This window comes from Calonectris borealis, chromosome 1, assembly GCF_964195595.1.
Source record: "Calonectris borealis chromosome 1, bCalBor7.hap1.2, whole genome shotgun sequence".
Lineage (NCBI taxonomy): Eukaryota > Metazoa > Chordata > Aves > Procellariiformes > Procellariidae > Calonectris > Calonectris borealis.
In genome coordinates, this window is record NC_134312.1 from 83,745,913 (window position 1) to 83,761,170 (window position 15,258).

The window sequence follows — 15,258 nt, forward strand, 5'->3', positions numbered from 1 at the left end:
CACTATTTCTGATACAGGCCAGGATGCTCTTGGCCGCCTTGGCCACCTGGGCACGCTGTCGGCTCATGTTCAGCCGGCTGTCAACCAACACCTCCAGGTCCTTTTCCTCTGGGCAGCTTTCCAGCCACTCTTCCCCAAGCCTGTAGCGTTGCATGGGGTTGTTGTGGCCGAAGTGCAGGACCCGGCACTTACCCTTGTTGAACCTCATACAGTTGGCCTCGGCCCATCGATCCAGCCTGTCCAGGTGCCTCTGCAGAGCCTTCCTACCCTCGAGCAGATCAACACTCCCACCCAACTTGGTGTCATCTGCAAACTTACTGAGGGAGCACTCGATCCCCTCATCCAGATCGTTGATAAAGATATTGAACAAGACCGGCCCCAAAACGGAGCCCTGGGGAACACCGCTCGTGACCAGCCGCCAACTGGATTTAACTCCGTTGACCACAACTCTCTGGGCTCGGCCGTCCAGCCAGTTTTTTACCCAGCGAAGAGTGCACCTGTCTAGGCTGTGAGCCGCCAGCTTCTCTAGGAGAATGCCGTGGGAGACAGTGTCAAAGGCTTTACTGAACTCCAGGTAGACCACATCCACAGCCTTTCCCTCATCCACCAGGCGGGTCACCTGGTCATAGAAGGAGATCAGGTTGGTCAAGCAGGACCTGCCTTCCATGAACCCGTGCTGGCTGGACCTGATCCCCTGGCTGTCCTGCACATGCCTTGTGAGCCCCCTCAAGATGAACTGCTCCATAATCTTCCCTGGCAGCGAGGTCAGGCTGACAGACCTGTAGTTCCCCAGATCCTCCTTCTGGCCCTTCTTGTAGATGGGCGTCACATTGGCGAGCCTCCAGTCATCCAGGACCTCCCCTGTTAACCAGGACTGCTCATAAATGATGGAGAGTGGCTTGGCAAGCTCCTCCGCCAGCTCCCTCAGTACCCTCGGGTGGATCCCATCCGGTCCCATAGACTTGTGAGCGTCCGGGTGGCATAGCAGGTCGTTAACTGCTTCCTCTTGGATTATGGGGGGTTTATCCTGCTCGCCGTCCCTGTCTTCCAGCTCAGGGGGCTGAATACCCTGAGGATAACTGCTCTGACTATTAAAGACCGAGGCAAAGAAGGCATTAAGTCCCCCCTGCATCCAATAAAGGATGGAGATTCTCCTTGGCTCTCTTTTTGTCGTTAATATACTTGTAAAAACATTTTTTGTTGTCTCTTAAGACAGTGGCCAGGTTGAGTTCTAGCTGAGCTTTTGCCTTTCTAGTTTCCTCTCTGCACAACCTAACGAGATCCCTGTACTCTTCTTGAGTTGCCTGCCCCTTCTTCCACAAGTGATAAACTCTCCTTTTTTTCCTGAGTCCCAGCCAGAGCTCCCCATTCAGCCAGGCCGGTCATCTTCCCCGCCCGTTCTTCTTACGGCACATGGGGACAGCCCGCTCCTGTGCCTTTAAGACTTCCTTCTTGAAGAACGCCCAGCCTTCCTGGACCCCTTTGCCCTTCAGGACTGTCTCCCAAGGGACTCTCTCAATCAGTGTCCTGAGCAGGCCAAAGTCTGCCCTCCGGAAGTCCATGGTAGTGGTTTTGCTGACCTCCCTCCTTACTTCACCAAGAATTGAGAATTCTATCATTTCATGGTCGCTAAGCCCAAGACGGCCTCCGACCACCACATCTCCCACCAGCCCTTCTCTGTTTGTGAACAGCAGGTCAAGCGAGGCACCTCCCCTGGTAGGCTCACTTACCAGCTGCATCAGGAAGTTATCTTCCACACACTCCAGGAACCTCCTCGACTGCTTCCTCTCTGCTGTGTTGTATTTCCAGCAGACGTCCAGAAAGTTGAAGTCCCCCATGAGAACAAGGGCTAGTGATTGTGAGACTTCTGCCAGCCTCTTGCAGAATGCTTCATCTGCCTCTTCATCCTGGTTAGGTGGTCTATAACAGACTTCCAGCAGGATATCTGCCTTGTTGGCCTTCCCCCTCATCCTTACCCATAAGCACTCGACCTTATCATCACAATCGTTGAGCTCTAGACAATCAAAGCACTCCCTAACATACAGGGCCACCCCATCACCTCTCGTTCCTCGCCTGTCCCTTCTGAAGAGCTTATAGCCGTCCATTGCAGCACTCCAATCACAACAGTCATCGCACCATGTTTCTGTGACGGAGACTAAGTCATAGCTATCCCGCTGCACAATGGCTTTCAGCTCCTGTTTGCCGCTCATTCTGCATGCATTGGCGTAGATGCACTTGAGCTGGGCTACCGATTTCTCCCCCGACACTGGCGTGCCACCCCTAGGCTCTTCTCTAGTGAGCCTGGTTTTATCCCCTTCCCCCTTCGAACCTAGTTTAAAGCCCTCTCGACGAGCCCCGCCAACTCATCACGTCATCAGAGAAGGCAATCAAGTTGTTCAGACACCGTTTGCTCACAAGTTATGTTGGCAAATCCATATTGGCTGTTCCAAATCAACTTCTTGTCTTTCATTTGATTGGAAATGGCTTCCAGGAAGAATTGTTCCACGGCCCTCCCAGGGACTGAGGTAAGGCTTACCAGCCTGTAGTTCCCTGAAGCTGCCTTCTTGCCATTTTTGAAGTTAGGTGTGATGTTTGCCTTTTCCAAATGGTTAGGAACTGCTCCTGATTGACACCGATTTTCAAAGATGACAGCGAGCTGCCTTGCAATGACATTGACCAGCTCCTTCCACACCCTCAGATGCATCCCATCTGGTCCTGCAGACTTAGTTATGTCCAGCTACTTAAGTGGTCCCTAACTATTTTCCTCTACTGCAGGTGATGCTTTACACAAATGCTACTTCTAGACTCAGGAACTTGGGAGGCCTGAGGGCAAAAATTACCAATTAAAAGCATTGAGTACCTTGGTCTTTTCCAAATCCTTGGTCACTAGGTCCCAAATTTCACTGGGCAGTGGGTTCACATTTCCCTTACCCTTCCTTTTTTGCTGTTGATATACTTAGAGAAACCATTCTTATTGACTTTCACATCCCTTGCTAGCTGCAATTCCAGCTGAGCTTTGGCTTTCCTAAACATGCCTGCATGTTCAGGTAGTGTCTCTTGCATGTATCCCAGATAACCCATCCCTGCTTCCACCTTTTTTTGTGCTCCTTACTGTGTTTGTGCCTGGTCAGAAATTCCCTTTTCATCCACGCTGGCCTTCAGCAATGTTTGCTCAATTTTCTGCATGTTGGAATGGACTATTCTTGTGCTATAAGGAGATTGACTTTGAAGATCAATGAGCTCTCCTGATTTCTTTTGCCCTCCAGGGCAGTCTTCCATGGGTTTTTGAGAAGATCCCTGAACAAGCCAAAAGTTGCTTTCCTGAAGATCAGGGTTTGTAGTTCCACTGCTTGTCTCACTCACTTCTCTGAGGATTTTAAACTCCACAATCACATGGTCACTGCAACCAAACCTGCCCTTCCCCTGACCTTTACATCCTCAACCAATTATTCCTTGTGTGTGAGTAAGCGGTCTAGCAGCACATCTCAGTTCACCTGCATTAAGAACACAATGCAGAAATCTCCCAGAATGCTTTTGCTACTTCAGCAGATATTGAGGTGACTGAATTACCCCACGAGTATCAGAGCCTTTAGGTTATGATGACTCTTCCCTGATGTACCTAATTAAAAGCAGACACTCTTGCCCTGCTTCATCGGATGGATCCTGTTTCTGCTCAGCAGTTCTTGTTCCTCATCCTGTGTTCGCAGAAACCATAGCCCTCTCTGTAGCTTCAGCGAGGTATTGATCCATTGGATGCATTGTCTCCAGCTGAGTCTTTTCCCGTCAATGAAGGGATTGAGGAGAGCATGGCCTGGGCCCCCACACTCTATATCCTTATCCCAGAGCACAGTCTTCTGTTTCCTTATCTGGCTCTCTTTTATCTCCAACCCTCCATCATCTCTTCATGTCTTGATTCTGTAGTCTGTTGTTTTCCGATTCTGGGAGCCTTGAGAATCTGCCTGTGCTAGGATCTTGATGACCTGCTGATATGGGTGACATCTGTATATCCTTTCTTCTGCAATTTGTTCCTTCAAGTGCTTCTGCACCCACACAGGCCCATTCATTCCCCATTCATACCAATCTTGATGTTTCTGTTGCCAATGTGTTTGTGTGCAGACCCAAGCTGGTGTCCCTGCAGTTCTGTGGGCCGCACAAGCAATCTCAAGGATTCTAGCACAACTCTCCAGCAGATGTGCCCACATAGAAATCCGAGATGGATAATGGATAATTATACTGTCTTTCCTGCCTTCTGTACTGGGAAGACCATACTCAGACCCTTCCCTAGCTCATGTGAGTTACTGCAACTTAATCAAACCATGGCAGTTTGTAGCATTTATAGAAAGTGAGTATTGAATGAACATGGAAGATGAACTTCCTTCTCTTATTTAGAGATTTATCTTTCCATGGTCCAATAGCATCTAGTGCTATTGGCAGAATTTGCTCTCTGGGTATGTAGCGCATTCTAGTGCCTAAGCATGCTTGTTCCGTCTCAGCCCAAAGTTGACACTCGACAAATCCAAAATAAGTATCTTGCAGCTTTGTCTTGAGATTGTAGCACTTTTTAATATATATTTGTGTATATTTATATAATTGCAGATTAGCTGAATGTTCATCGAAATATCTGAAAGCAAAATTTACCTATTTTTTTTTTTGCTTGGCAGGAAAACAGAACTCAGTGCAATTTTTCCCAATTTAACCTTCTGGACAGTCTTCCTGAAAGCGATACCAGAGCCCAGACAAAGCCATCAGAACTGGAAAGCACCAGCATCAGTGTCAAACTGCCTATGACAGCTTCAGGTAGAATATAACAGAGCATGCTAAAAAGACTGGAGTTACAGGCTGCCTGCACAGATAGGCAGTGTATGCCGTTAGGATACTCAGTGACCAGAGGTCCCATGCTAAGTGGTCGCTGAAATCTTTAACAAACGATTTGAAGGAAAGGAATATGTATGGGCTCGGTGATTTCTAAAAATCCTACTTGGGAATATATGCAACAGGAGAATGAATAGACTAACACGAATATATAAATGAGAGAAGTATGCATTATACAACAGAATGTGTATTTGTCTAAGACTTATGACAGGTCATGTAGGTGACAGCAATATTCTATTACAGTGACAAAACACTTTTCCTACTTGCTTGTAGCTGTGTCACATTTTATCTCTGTGGGCTAAATTGCATTTTGGGAGTTCTCAGACCTAGAAAGTTTCTGGCAGAGTTAATCTATTTTTAGAAGGAGTCTAGGAAAAAAAAAGTAGTGGCCTTTTGCTTTGAAATGTTTTAGCATCCCTGCATTAGTGGATGAAGATCTGCCACTGTTTAACAAAACACCCACATGCATGCCTAGAGAACATGTTGATTTGTAGTGCTACTGTCTGATTATTTATCTAGATTTAAATGATGTAAGTGGAGATGTTAGGGTAGCTGAAATGTTTCTACGCACAAAGAATCTGAACTGGGAGAACAGTTTTGGGCCCCATTTAATTCCTAACCTCATGCAATTCCTAACCTCAACCTGAACTTGACATTTTCTATCAGAAAAAGAAGTTCTTGAAAGCTTTGGTTAACTAAAGCTTACTGCCATTTTATAAACATGACAGACAAATCAATAAAAACATACAGTTTTTTTCAGGTAAGCTATGAAGCTTGCTGAAGCAGATAGAAAACAGATGGGATTTTCAAAAACATCTAGGTACATAACTTTGCTCAGAATCAAAGTTTTTACCTAAGCTCTCTTAAAAGTCTTGCTGACAGATAATGAATGCTTTGTTGAACATAATACTGTAAGTCAGAAAAAGAAACATAAATTTGTGCAAAATGTCAACATTGTAGAATCATAGAAATGTTGGTTGGAAGGGACTTCTAACAGTCAGCTACTCAGCCTCCTGCTCAAAGTGGCATGTTCTACTGTAAAATGTTCCATTGTAAAAGCATCAGGTTTCTGATATTTTATTGATTTTTGGTTTTATATTCTTTTTTTCTGATTTAGAAGCCTTGAAAAATTTTAGAAACCAGTTAACAGTCTATGAGCAAAAAGAAATTTTCAATTATACAGAGCTATGGTTTCTTGGGCTGGAAGCTAAAAAGATTGAAGGTTTGCCTGAAACCCAGAATAATAATTGTTACGATGATGAGCATGGTTCCTACTTAAAGGTAAGCGGAAAAATTATGGTATTCATTTTCAGCTCAATAAGTTTGTAGTGACTGCCAACTCTTAAGTGATCTATGTGAGATAAATGTTGTTTCTAGAAGATAAATATTCACATAGTGAAAACATCAGTACCAATCACTTTAAAGCTCAGAAGAGAATCCTAAAGAGAGACCCACTTGGCATCTCATTCAGGACTGATGCAAGGTAGGTGGATTAATGAAGCACGCACTTGTTATTTTCTCTGTCACCTTTGTTTAATGTAGACTTCACTTGCTAGCAGTCCAGCATCTTTCATAGACAGTAAACACCCACACACATGAACTACTTTAAACCCTGATCTTTGTCGTATTATCTGAGTCTGAGCTATTTGTTTTCTTTTGAAGGTTTTACATGACCATATTGCGTACCGATATGAAGTGTTGGAGGTGATTGGGAAAGGGTCATTTGGGCAGGTGGCTAAATGCTTGGATCATAAAACCAATGAATTAGTGGCATTGAAAATAATAAGGAATAAGAAAAGGTGAGACATCTGTTGACTTTAAATCAGTACAATCAGCTCTTTGTTATATAGGCAGTGACAATCTGGTATAATGTGCACAAAGCAAAATCAAACCCCCTGTACATCAGGCTTTCATTAAACACAGTGAGAACAGAGTGAAGAAAGGTGATTTCAGGGACTCAGAATTGGCCTGGACCCAGTGGAGCCACAATCTATGAAAGCAGGCACAGTTTTTCCAGACTTACAAGGAGGTCTCTGTATCTGTGACACAGTTACTACACAGCACAGGTAACCAGCCCTGCATGACTGAGAGCTGAGAGCCTACATTACCCCACAAGATTCCAAAACCACAGGAATATGCTGGGAGGCTCCAGTCGCTCATTTGAACATGAAAAATTCTACACTATGGTCCTAAGCAACCTCTTCCTGTTATGTGACTGGTTACAAATTTTTAGTTGAGTTTAGCTTGAACCAGAGTCAATGAAGCAGATGAGAATGATGCTGTTGACTCCAGCAACAGAGTTTTAGCTGTTCGGTTTCCCCCCTCAGTGAACACTAAATGTAAAGATGTTCTTCAAAACTGACTGTTTTACAGTGGTGGGTGTGAAATATGGCCCTGTTCAAGTAAATGGAAGCATTCCCATGGATTCTGAATGAAGCACTAAGATTTTACACTGGGTGCTCATTTGAGACTGTTTTTCATTTAAATATTTTTTTCAGACAAGTCAAAATAACTACTCTTAAATGCTATATAAGGCCAGTATATCTAGACTAGGCACAACCATAATGAATCCAAGTTACAGTAGTTAACAGGGGCAAATGGAGAATTTTTAATCATTGCCCCACATGTTGAGTTTACAGTAAGATTGTGGTGTTCGTAACATTTGTATTGCTACAAATGCTAGATTGAGTTATTGTTACCATTCCCATGTCCTGTGATGTTTCAGATTTCACAGACAGGCTTTGGTAGAAGTGAAGATCCTTGATGCTCTCCTGAAGAAGGACAAAGATGATACTCACAATATCATCCACATGAAGGAATACTTCTACTTTCGCAATCACTTCTGTATTTCCTTTGAACTGCTGGGGTAAAGTATACTTTCCTTTACACAAATCTTAAGGAACATTGTAGATCTTGTGCCTTACAAGCTTTAATTTTTATGCCTTCTTTGGAAGAATTTGCTTCTCTTGATGTTACAAGAAAGGAATACTGTTTAAATACAGACTGCATAACTGAGTCTTTGGTCACCAAATGTGAACTGAAAAAGGCCCCGTTCAGACTTCATACAATGACATGATCCATCCCTTATTTTCTGTGCTGTGTATTGAAGTCTTCTTCCCTAAAAGACCTGAGGGGAAAAGAGTAAAATAATGAATTCACAACTGGTAAACTTCAGGGTATATAAATATGAATAATATTAAATAATTAAAAAGTATAGCTGTTTCTTGCTTTCTATGAATGTATGCTGCAGGACACATCTTATGAGGAATTTTGGAGAAATTTTAGGGAAGTCAGACCATTTTATTCACCGGCCTCCTTGTAATCAGGGCATCAAACTGGAGTTACAGGTTATCCATGGTTCCTTATCCCTTAAAGTAAAGCCCCCATTGCTGCACATGTTATAGCCCTTGCTGAAGATTCATCATTGTATGGAAGGCTTGATCTCAAACAGAGCTAAATTCATTGTGTTGCTGCATGTGAGTCTGTCAATCAGACACACAGGGATAAGAGTCGACTCCTTCTCTCCAGGGAAGACACAGACCAGGTTTTTCAGAAAGCTTTTATGGAAACTTGTAGGAAAACATTCATGGGATAGCCGCTATGTTCAGCTTTTTACAGAAGAGTTGAAGACTGGTTGTCATATAAAAATATTTGTCTGGTGAAATTTTTATTGCTTCTAAAATATAGTGAAAACCCCTTAATTTTTGAACTTTCTTCTCCACCAAGTCCTGGTAGCTTCATTTACTTCTGAAGGAATGGGCCTTGCCTGACACCTCTGGACGCACAAGCGGGGAAGGCAGAAAGCTAGTTGTTTATGTCATTGCAGATGCATGGGGTCCTGCTGAGGACACTTGAGAACGTATTGCTGAGGACACGCTTGTGCATCCCTTCAACAGCCACCACCCCTGGGCCATTTCCTCCTCTGAAGAATGACCGCACCTTAAGCACTCAGTAGTTGTCAGGGCGCAGCCCAGGCTCGGGGCTCCCTGGGGCTCTGGCACCAGGAGCCATGGGGGCTCCCTCGAGCCCATCGGGGAAGGGCCTGGCAGCCAGGAGCAGGGCAGCCGGGGGGCACTGGGGCAGCCCCAGCCCTGGGCATCAGGCACCTCCCCTGGGGACAGGCCGAGGCTGGGCCAGGACGTAGGCCCATGGGTGGGCCTGGCTCATCGGGGCCCATAGCAGGGCTGTGGGAGCTGGAGACCGGCCCTGCTGTGGTGTCACTGGGGCAGGGGCTGATGGCCCTGGGGGGCTGACATGGGGTCCTGGGCCGTGGGCAGGTGGGGGGAACCCCAGGCTACTGGGCAGGGCAGTTGGGGCTGGTGGTGCCCTCGGGGTCTCAGGGCGGTGTTCACATGTTGCCAACCACACTTGAAGTTAGCAACATCATTTAATGCCCTACGGGAAAGAGCTAAGATACGGGGATAATAGGAGGGATATAAAAACCTAACGAGACCTGAATTTATGGGGGTATTTATCTAGAAAGATTTACTGCTGATTAAAGACTCTTTAGACAAAAAAGATTTACACAAGGTGCCAAAGCAAGACAAATGAGAGCGAAAGGAGACTGAAGCAAATTTATTTCTCTCAGTTCCTGAATGATAGTTGTTCTTGGTGAAAATCAGCACAGGTGCATAACATAGCACTGAGTTTAGTAGGCAAGCGAGTCCACTGACGCTCAGGGAGATGTTTGTGCATATTACATGCAGAACAGCATTCTCAAGGAGGAAAATAGCTAAGTCATTTTCTTCTGCCTGAGTCCTCCCTCACGCAGGAAGACAGGCTAAATACTCTCTTAATGCACTGTAAACTAATTATGCCTTTAAAAATAAGTTCCCTAATCTCTTTTCTGCTTTCTGTCGTCTTCTCTTCCACCCCCACAGAATAAATTTGTATGAGTTGATCAAAAAGAACAATTTCCAAGGTTTCAGTTTGTCTTTAATTCGACACTTCACTCAGTGTGTGCTGAGATGTTTACAAGTGCTCTACCAGGAAAGAATTATTCACTGTGATCTGAAGCCTGTAAGTACAGTCATTTCATAACCTGTTATTCTGTACAGAATAAATTAGCTTCATCCTATTTTTTATTGATCGAGAGGAACTCTCAGAAGAATCCTTAAAAGCCAGCAGGGTATTTGTACAGAAGCTATAGTTTATTTCAGACTGTATTAGTACTAGAGTCAAATGGTTCTTTCCATTGATTCAGTTCATTCACTACAGTGTTACATGTGATTTTCTGGTTGCCAAAATGTATGCAAATATGAATCAAATTCAGGTAATGACTTTTTGCTTAGAGAAAGAAAAAAGGACTTGTGAAATTAAGTATTTCAATATGAGGGACATTATAATGCAAGGAGATAATCACAAGGCAGCCCATTTCAGGTTATCCTGTTAAGTCTATGTAATTTCAGATGCATAACTATAAAATTAAGTAGCCTAGTAAATGACAAAGCGATTCTAATAGTACAGTATTTAGGGTGCTCACCTGTTTCTGGAGGAACATCTGTGATCCAATTCCTGCTGTTATATCTGCTAGGTATTCATGGTAGGTGAAACATTTCCATTCTCTTTAAGCCCCAATCTTAAGTTTTTGCAATTTTCTGAGATTTCTAAAGTATTTTAATTCTATTTTCATTTCAGGTGAATGTTTCTTTTGATTTCTTTTTCAAAACTGCAAATGAACCAATAAATAAATAAATAAATAAATAAGCTCTAAAGTAAAAATGCTAAGGATGAAATTCTGCTCTCACTTTGCTTAATGTATCTTGACTCAGAAGTCTGAAGAGTCACATACTATCTGTACCCATTGTCTTGCCAACATCTTTGCCAGACCAATTTGCAGTGGGAAGTGAGGCTTGCAAGATAACCAAAATATCTTAATCAGAAACGATTAGCCCAATGGGAAATCTGTTTCCAGGCAGCCACTGACAAGGAATGAGGTTGGCAAGATCAATGAGTGTAGTCTGTATTTAAATAGAGTAAAATGTTAGTGAACATTTAGTGAGTTAACTAAAAGAGAATTTTGTTCTCATTCTACAATTGTACAGTTTCATTAATTTAATTTATGTTGCCTGAAACTCACATCTGGTATTCCATCTGCCTCCTATGACATTTCTCAACATAAGGTAGAGCATGGAGTTTCTCTGTATTTCATGCTAGGTAATCACCTAGCCTAGTTTTGCCTCCAGAACCTAGTTTTGCAGTTAATCAGCTCCCTTGCATTGTGAGAGATTCAGTGTTAGAGACAAAGTCCTACCATGAGCATGAAGGGATGGCTAGCTGCGGAGAGAGGATGATTCTTCCTCTAACAGAACCAAGAGCATTTGGGTAGTGGAAGTCAGTCCTTGCCTTGACTTTCATCACTAGCAGCTTCTCCCTCCTGTCACGCACAGTGTTTCCTTATGAGTCCACTAATTACCCAAGAAACTACTTTGTCATTATATGGCATCAACCTGGGAACTGCTCAGTCCTTCAAAGCTTTGACGTATAATCACTTTAAAACTGGTTGATAAAGGTAACCATCTCTCTGCTGAGAGATGGAGAAGTCTGTATGATCAGAAAGGAAATCAAAGGAAATCCTTGATTTAGATAGATTTTTAATGAGGATAAAACTGAACTCTGCAGAAGAGAGCTAATAGGCTGTGTTTACTCATCAGTGCAAGTATTCCTGAGCTAGCTGTTTAAGAATCACTTCTCAAGCTGTAATTGTAGGCACACAGAGCTGTACCCATCTGCACCCAGCTAATAATCCATAGGACCCTATCATTTCCATTCATCACTACCTTGGGATCTCTGCATCGCACTGTTGTGAGGTGGAGAGAGGTATGCTCACAGAGAGTCTGGAGAAGGTTGAAAGCAATCGAGGGAAGAACTGTGAAGAACGACTCATTCATGGGGCAGGGGCTTTTTGTGGTTACAAAAAGGATGGTTCTGGTTAATTTTGCACAGCATGCAACCAGATGCAGTTTGTCTTTTACTAGATTAACAACGAGTTTTGGGGAGCTCACTCTGCTCACATGTCAAGCATTCTCCCTGGCTGGTGCCTTGAGAACTCCACACACTGCCCAGTGCAGTGGCTTGGATTATACGTGAGGGACTAGGGTCCCTGTCTAACTAGCCTTCAAACTGGGTACCTTTACAAATCTCCCTTCTGCTTTGATTAATTCCCTATTACTGGATGCCTACTCATGTTAGCAAATGCATTCACAAGGAAGTTGTAGTTTGAAGCTTTTATTACGCAGATAAGTGTAAACCCAATGTGTTATGCATTGCTTATTTTCCAAAGTGTTCCCTAACCTAAGGTGGTGTTAAAACCCTTTTTTCCCTGTGTTTTTTTTTTCTCTTTAGGAGAACATATTATTATACCACAAAGGCCAAGGTTCAGTTAAAGTTATTGATTTTGGATCAAGCTGCTATGAACACCAAAGAGGTTTGCAGAAAAGTCAAGTTGATGTAATTTTCTTAATAAGCTTTCTTTATTTTAAATAATGTGGAAAAACTATTTCTTTTATTGAGCTAATATAGTGACCTATGCCCCTAATTAGAATCTGATGAACTCTTCAACCATTGGTGGTGGAACAAATACTGGTAGGACACAAGCAAGCTGTTACCATGCTTTTTCTTTGTCCCAGCTCCTCTACTCATGTTGAAATCAGAATTGCATTTGCAAGAGGCATTAGCTGAAATAGCCTATGAGAATAATCCCAATACTTTGCTTAACAAGGAGTTTATCAGGTCCAGAAAGCCTTTCTCAGTGGGATGGTTAAATTATAATTGGTACTTTTTAGATTAATACAACGGGGAATGGGAACTATGCTTTTAGTTTAGAAAGTCTAGGTTCAGTTTTATTTTTTTTCTATCAAAGATTTAAGTAGAATGTGCAGAAGATAACAAGAACAAAATTTTTAAAGGAGAAATGACCATATAAAAACACACCTAATAATACATCTTAACATTAATAGACGTATTGTGAAGCAAGAATGATATCACCATCAGGAATGCAAATATCATCTGTTTAAAAAAAAAACCAAACGCAACAACAAAAAACAAAACCCAGGAAAGAAATCTGCACTGCATTTAGAACTTAGAAAAAAACCCCTAGTCTTAAATGGTTCATGTTTTTCCTATGGAAGATTGATATTTACGCATCCCAGTTTTGTAGGAGTGGATAATCATGTTAGGTTTGCCTATGTTTGAGTAGAATGTAATCTGAGATGCAGCCTGAAATATTTGCAGAGAGTAACAAATTGAAAAACAAAACAAGTGAAAGGAAAGATGGAGCATGGCTGAGGAGACTCTGTCAGCTGAAACAAGAATTGATACAACTCTTAAAGTGGTACAGGATTAGAGAGTAGAAAACAAAAAAATCAGCTATTTATTTGTGACAAGAATGACAAAAAGCAGACAACAATTACATAGTTGCACAAGGGCATAGATTGCTACCATGGTACTCTCTAACTGTAGAGATTTGGTGAAATCACTTAGTGTGAAATCACACATTGGTGAAATCACTTACTTTTCAGGGCACTTCCCTTTTAGAAAGATCTTGAGTATGGGGGGATGCAAAGACGTGCAGAAATATAAACAAAGTGACCATCAGAGAGAGAGGAATAAGAATATAACAGAGCCTGCATGCAGTAATCCTGTTCAGTTGTCTGAATGTCAAAAAGAAAAAGAATTAGTCTACTCACTATGATGAGTCCAAATCTTGGAATGAGATCTTTTGGCATCTCTGCTGTGGGGCTATAATGCATTAAGGGGGAAATCAGAAGGCAGTAGGAGATGTTCCCTAGGTCTCAATGAACCCAGTAGTTCCTACAGTGCAAGCCTGTGATAATAAAGAACTGTTGATTGATGCAAGGGGAAGACCTCCAAATAGGAAAATAAACATGGAGTAAGCTGACTCACAGCATTAGTAGAATAATCTCTTTCGGTAAAACTTGCTGAAGAACAATTTCCAAATAGAATAGTGGAAATCATATCACCCATTGATTTTAGGATGGAATTAGAAAAGGTTTTCAGATCCTATGTGAGCAATCCTGTAATGGCAGCTAATGGATAGAGTAGATATATGATGCCTGAACATGTATTTGACTTTTCTGTGAAATCTGGAATCCATATTTCTGTCCCATTTATGGTATTTTGCTTCTTGTCTAATTTTCTGTTTTGATATAGTGTACACCTATGTTCAGAGCCGGTTTTACCGCTCGCCTGAAGTGATTCTTGGTCATCCTTATGCTATGGCTGTTGATATGTGGAGTTTAGGCTGTATCATGGCTGAGCTTTACACAGGCTACCCACTGTTTCCAGGGGAAAATGAAGTTGACCAACTTGCCTGCATCATGGAGGTAACTTTTGGGATTGTCTTTTGAATTACCTACTCATTTGATAAACTACACTGCCAGCAACAAAGAGCAATGTCAAGAGATGATGATGAAATATATTTGTCTATGGGCTGGCCTTTTAGAGGGGGGTTTATTACAGCCAAAGGGCTCTTTGAAAGGATGGGCTCTAATGCAAAATTGTTATTTCTATTTCATGTGCCAAACACTGCTTTGTATACTCACTGTCTTGCTTATGAAGGAAACATTATAATCTGGTCAGAATTTGTATGGAGAAGTTAGAACAGAAGAAGTATATCTAAGGGGAAGGAAAAGCAATCCAATTATAACAGGCTCATCTTCTCTTAGAAATGAAATATGTGTTGGTTGAATTGGATCTCCTTAGTCCAAACTCCTGCTGAGAGAGAGGTTTTTGCTAGCATTTGATTAGTCAGCTGTGTCTTTGTCTAGCAAATCTTGAAAACCTCAAAGGGTTGAGTAGAAACTCTCTGGGTGACCTGCTCAACTGCTGCTCTACTCTCCTGGTGAAAAAGTTTTTCCTAATAGTCACCCTGAGCTTCTCAAGCCACAATTTGTGGATGTTGCCCCTTCTTATACTGTCTGCCCCTACCAAGGAGTTTGGCTCTGTCACTTTTGCAACTGTTTTTCACAGAGTTTTAGGAATGTACTGTGACATCTCCTACCTCAGATCACCTACCCAGTGCAAATATTAGAATAGGTGCAAAACTAACCCATGAAAGCAAGTTACTTAGTTACTCCATACCAATCACTAAACTGCAATGTGATATTGAACTCAGCCCCAAGTTCTGATCCGTCTAGTGCCATGTTAGTTTGTACAAGATTTTTCAAAGACAGCATCTCTCCATGTGGCCTCCTACATGTGTCATTAACAGAGATGCTTGTTCCTAGAGTCTTCTATGGTAGTGAAGAACCCACTTTCATCCCTTATAAGATCACATTTTCTATGTAAGAAATCTCTAAGGAATCCCTTAATTCCTTCTACAATAACTGGCACAAGAGGAAATGGTTTGTAGATATTTCACAGTAA

At 42.4% G+C, this 15,258-nt stretch overlaps 1 protein-coding gene across 1 annotated transcript in view; it reads left to right on the forward strand.

Annotated features, from left to right (window-relative positions):
• DYRK4 (dual specificity tyrosine phosphorylation regulated kinase 4) overlaps positions 1 to 15,258 on the forward strand; it is a 33,724-nt gene that overhangs the window by 9,027 nt on the left and 9,439 nt on the right. The window contains exons 4-10 of the mRNA XM_075162887.1: positions 4,662 to 4,797; positions 5,990 to 6,153; positions 6,535 to 6,671; positions 7,598 to 7,738; positions 9,753 to 9,891; positions 12,217 to 12,298; positions 14,044 to 14,216. Coding sequence (XP_075018988.1) covers positions 4,662 to 4,797; positions 5,990 to 6,153; positions 6,535 to 6,671; positions 7,598 to 7,738; positions 9,753 to 9,891; positions 12,217 to 12,298; positions 14,044 to 14,216 — 972 coding nt within the window. The remainder of the gene's footprint in view (positions 1 to 4,661; positions 4,798 to 5,989; positions 6,154 to 6,534; positions 6,672 to 7,597; positions 7,739 to 9,752; positions 9,892 to 12,216; positions 12,299 to 14,043; positions 14,217 to 15,258) is intronic.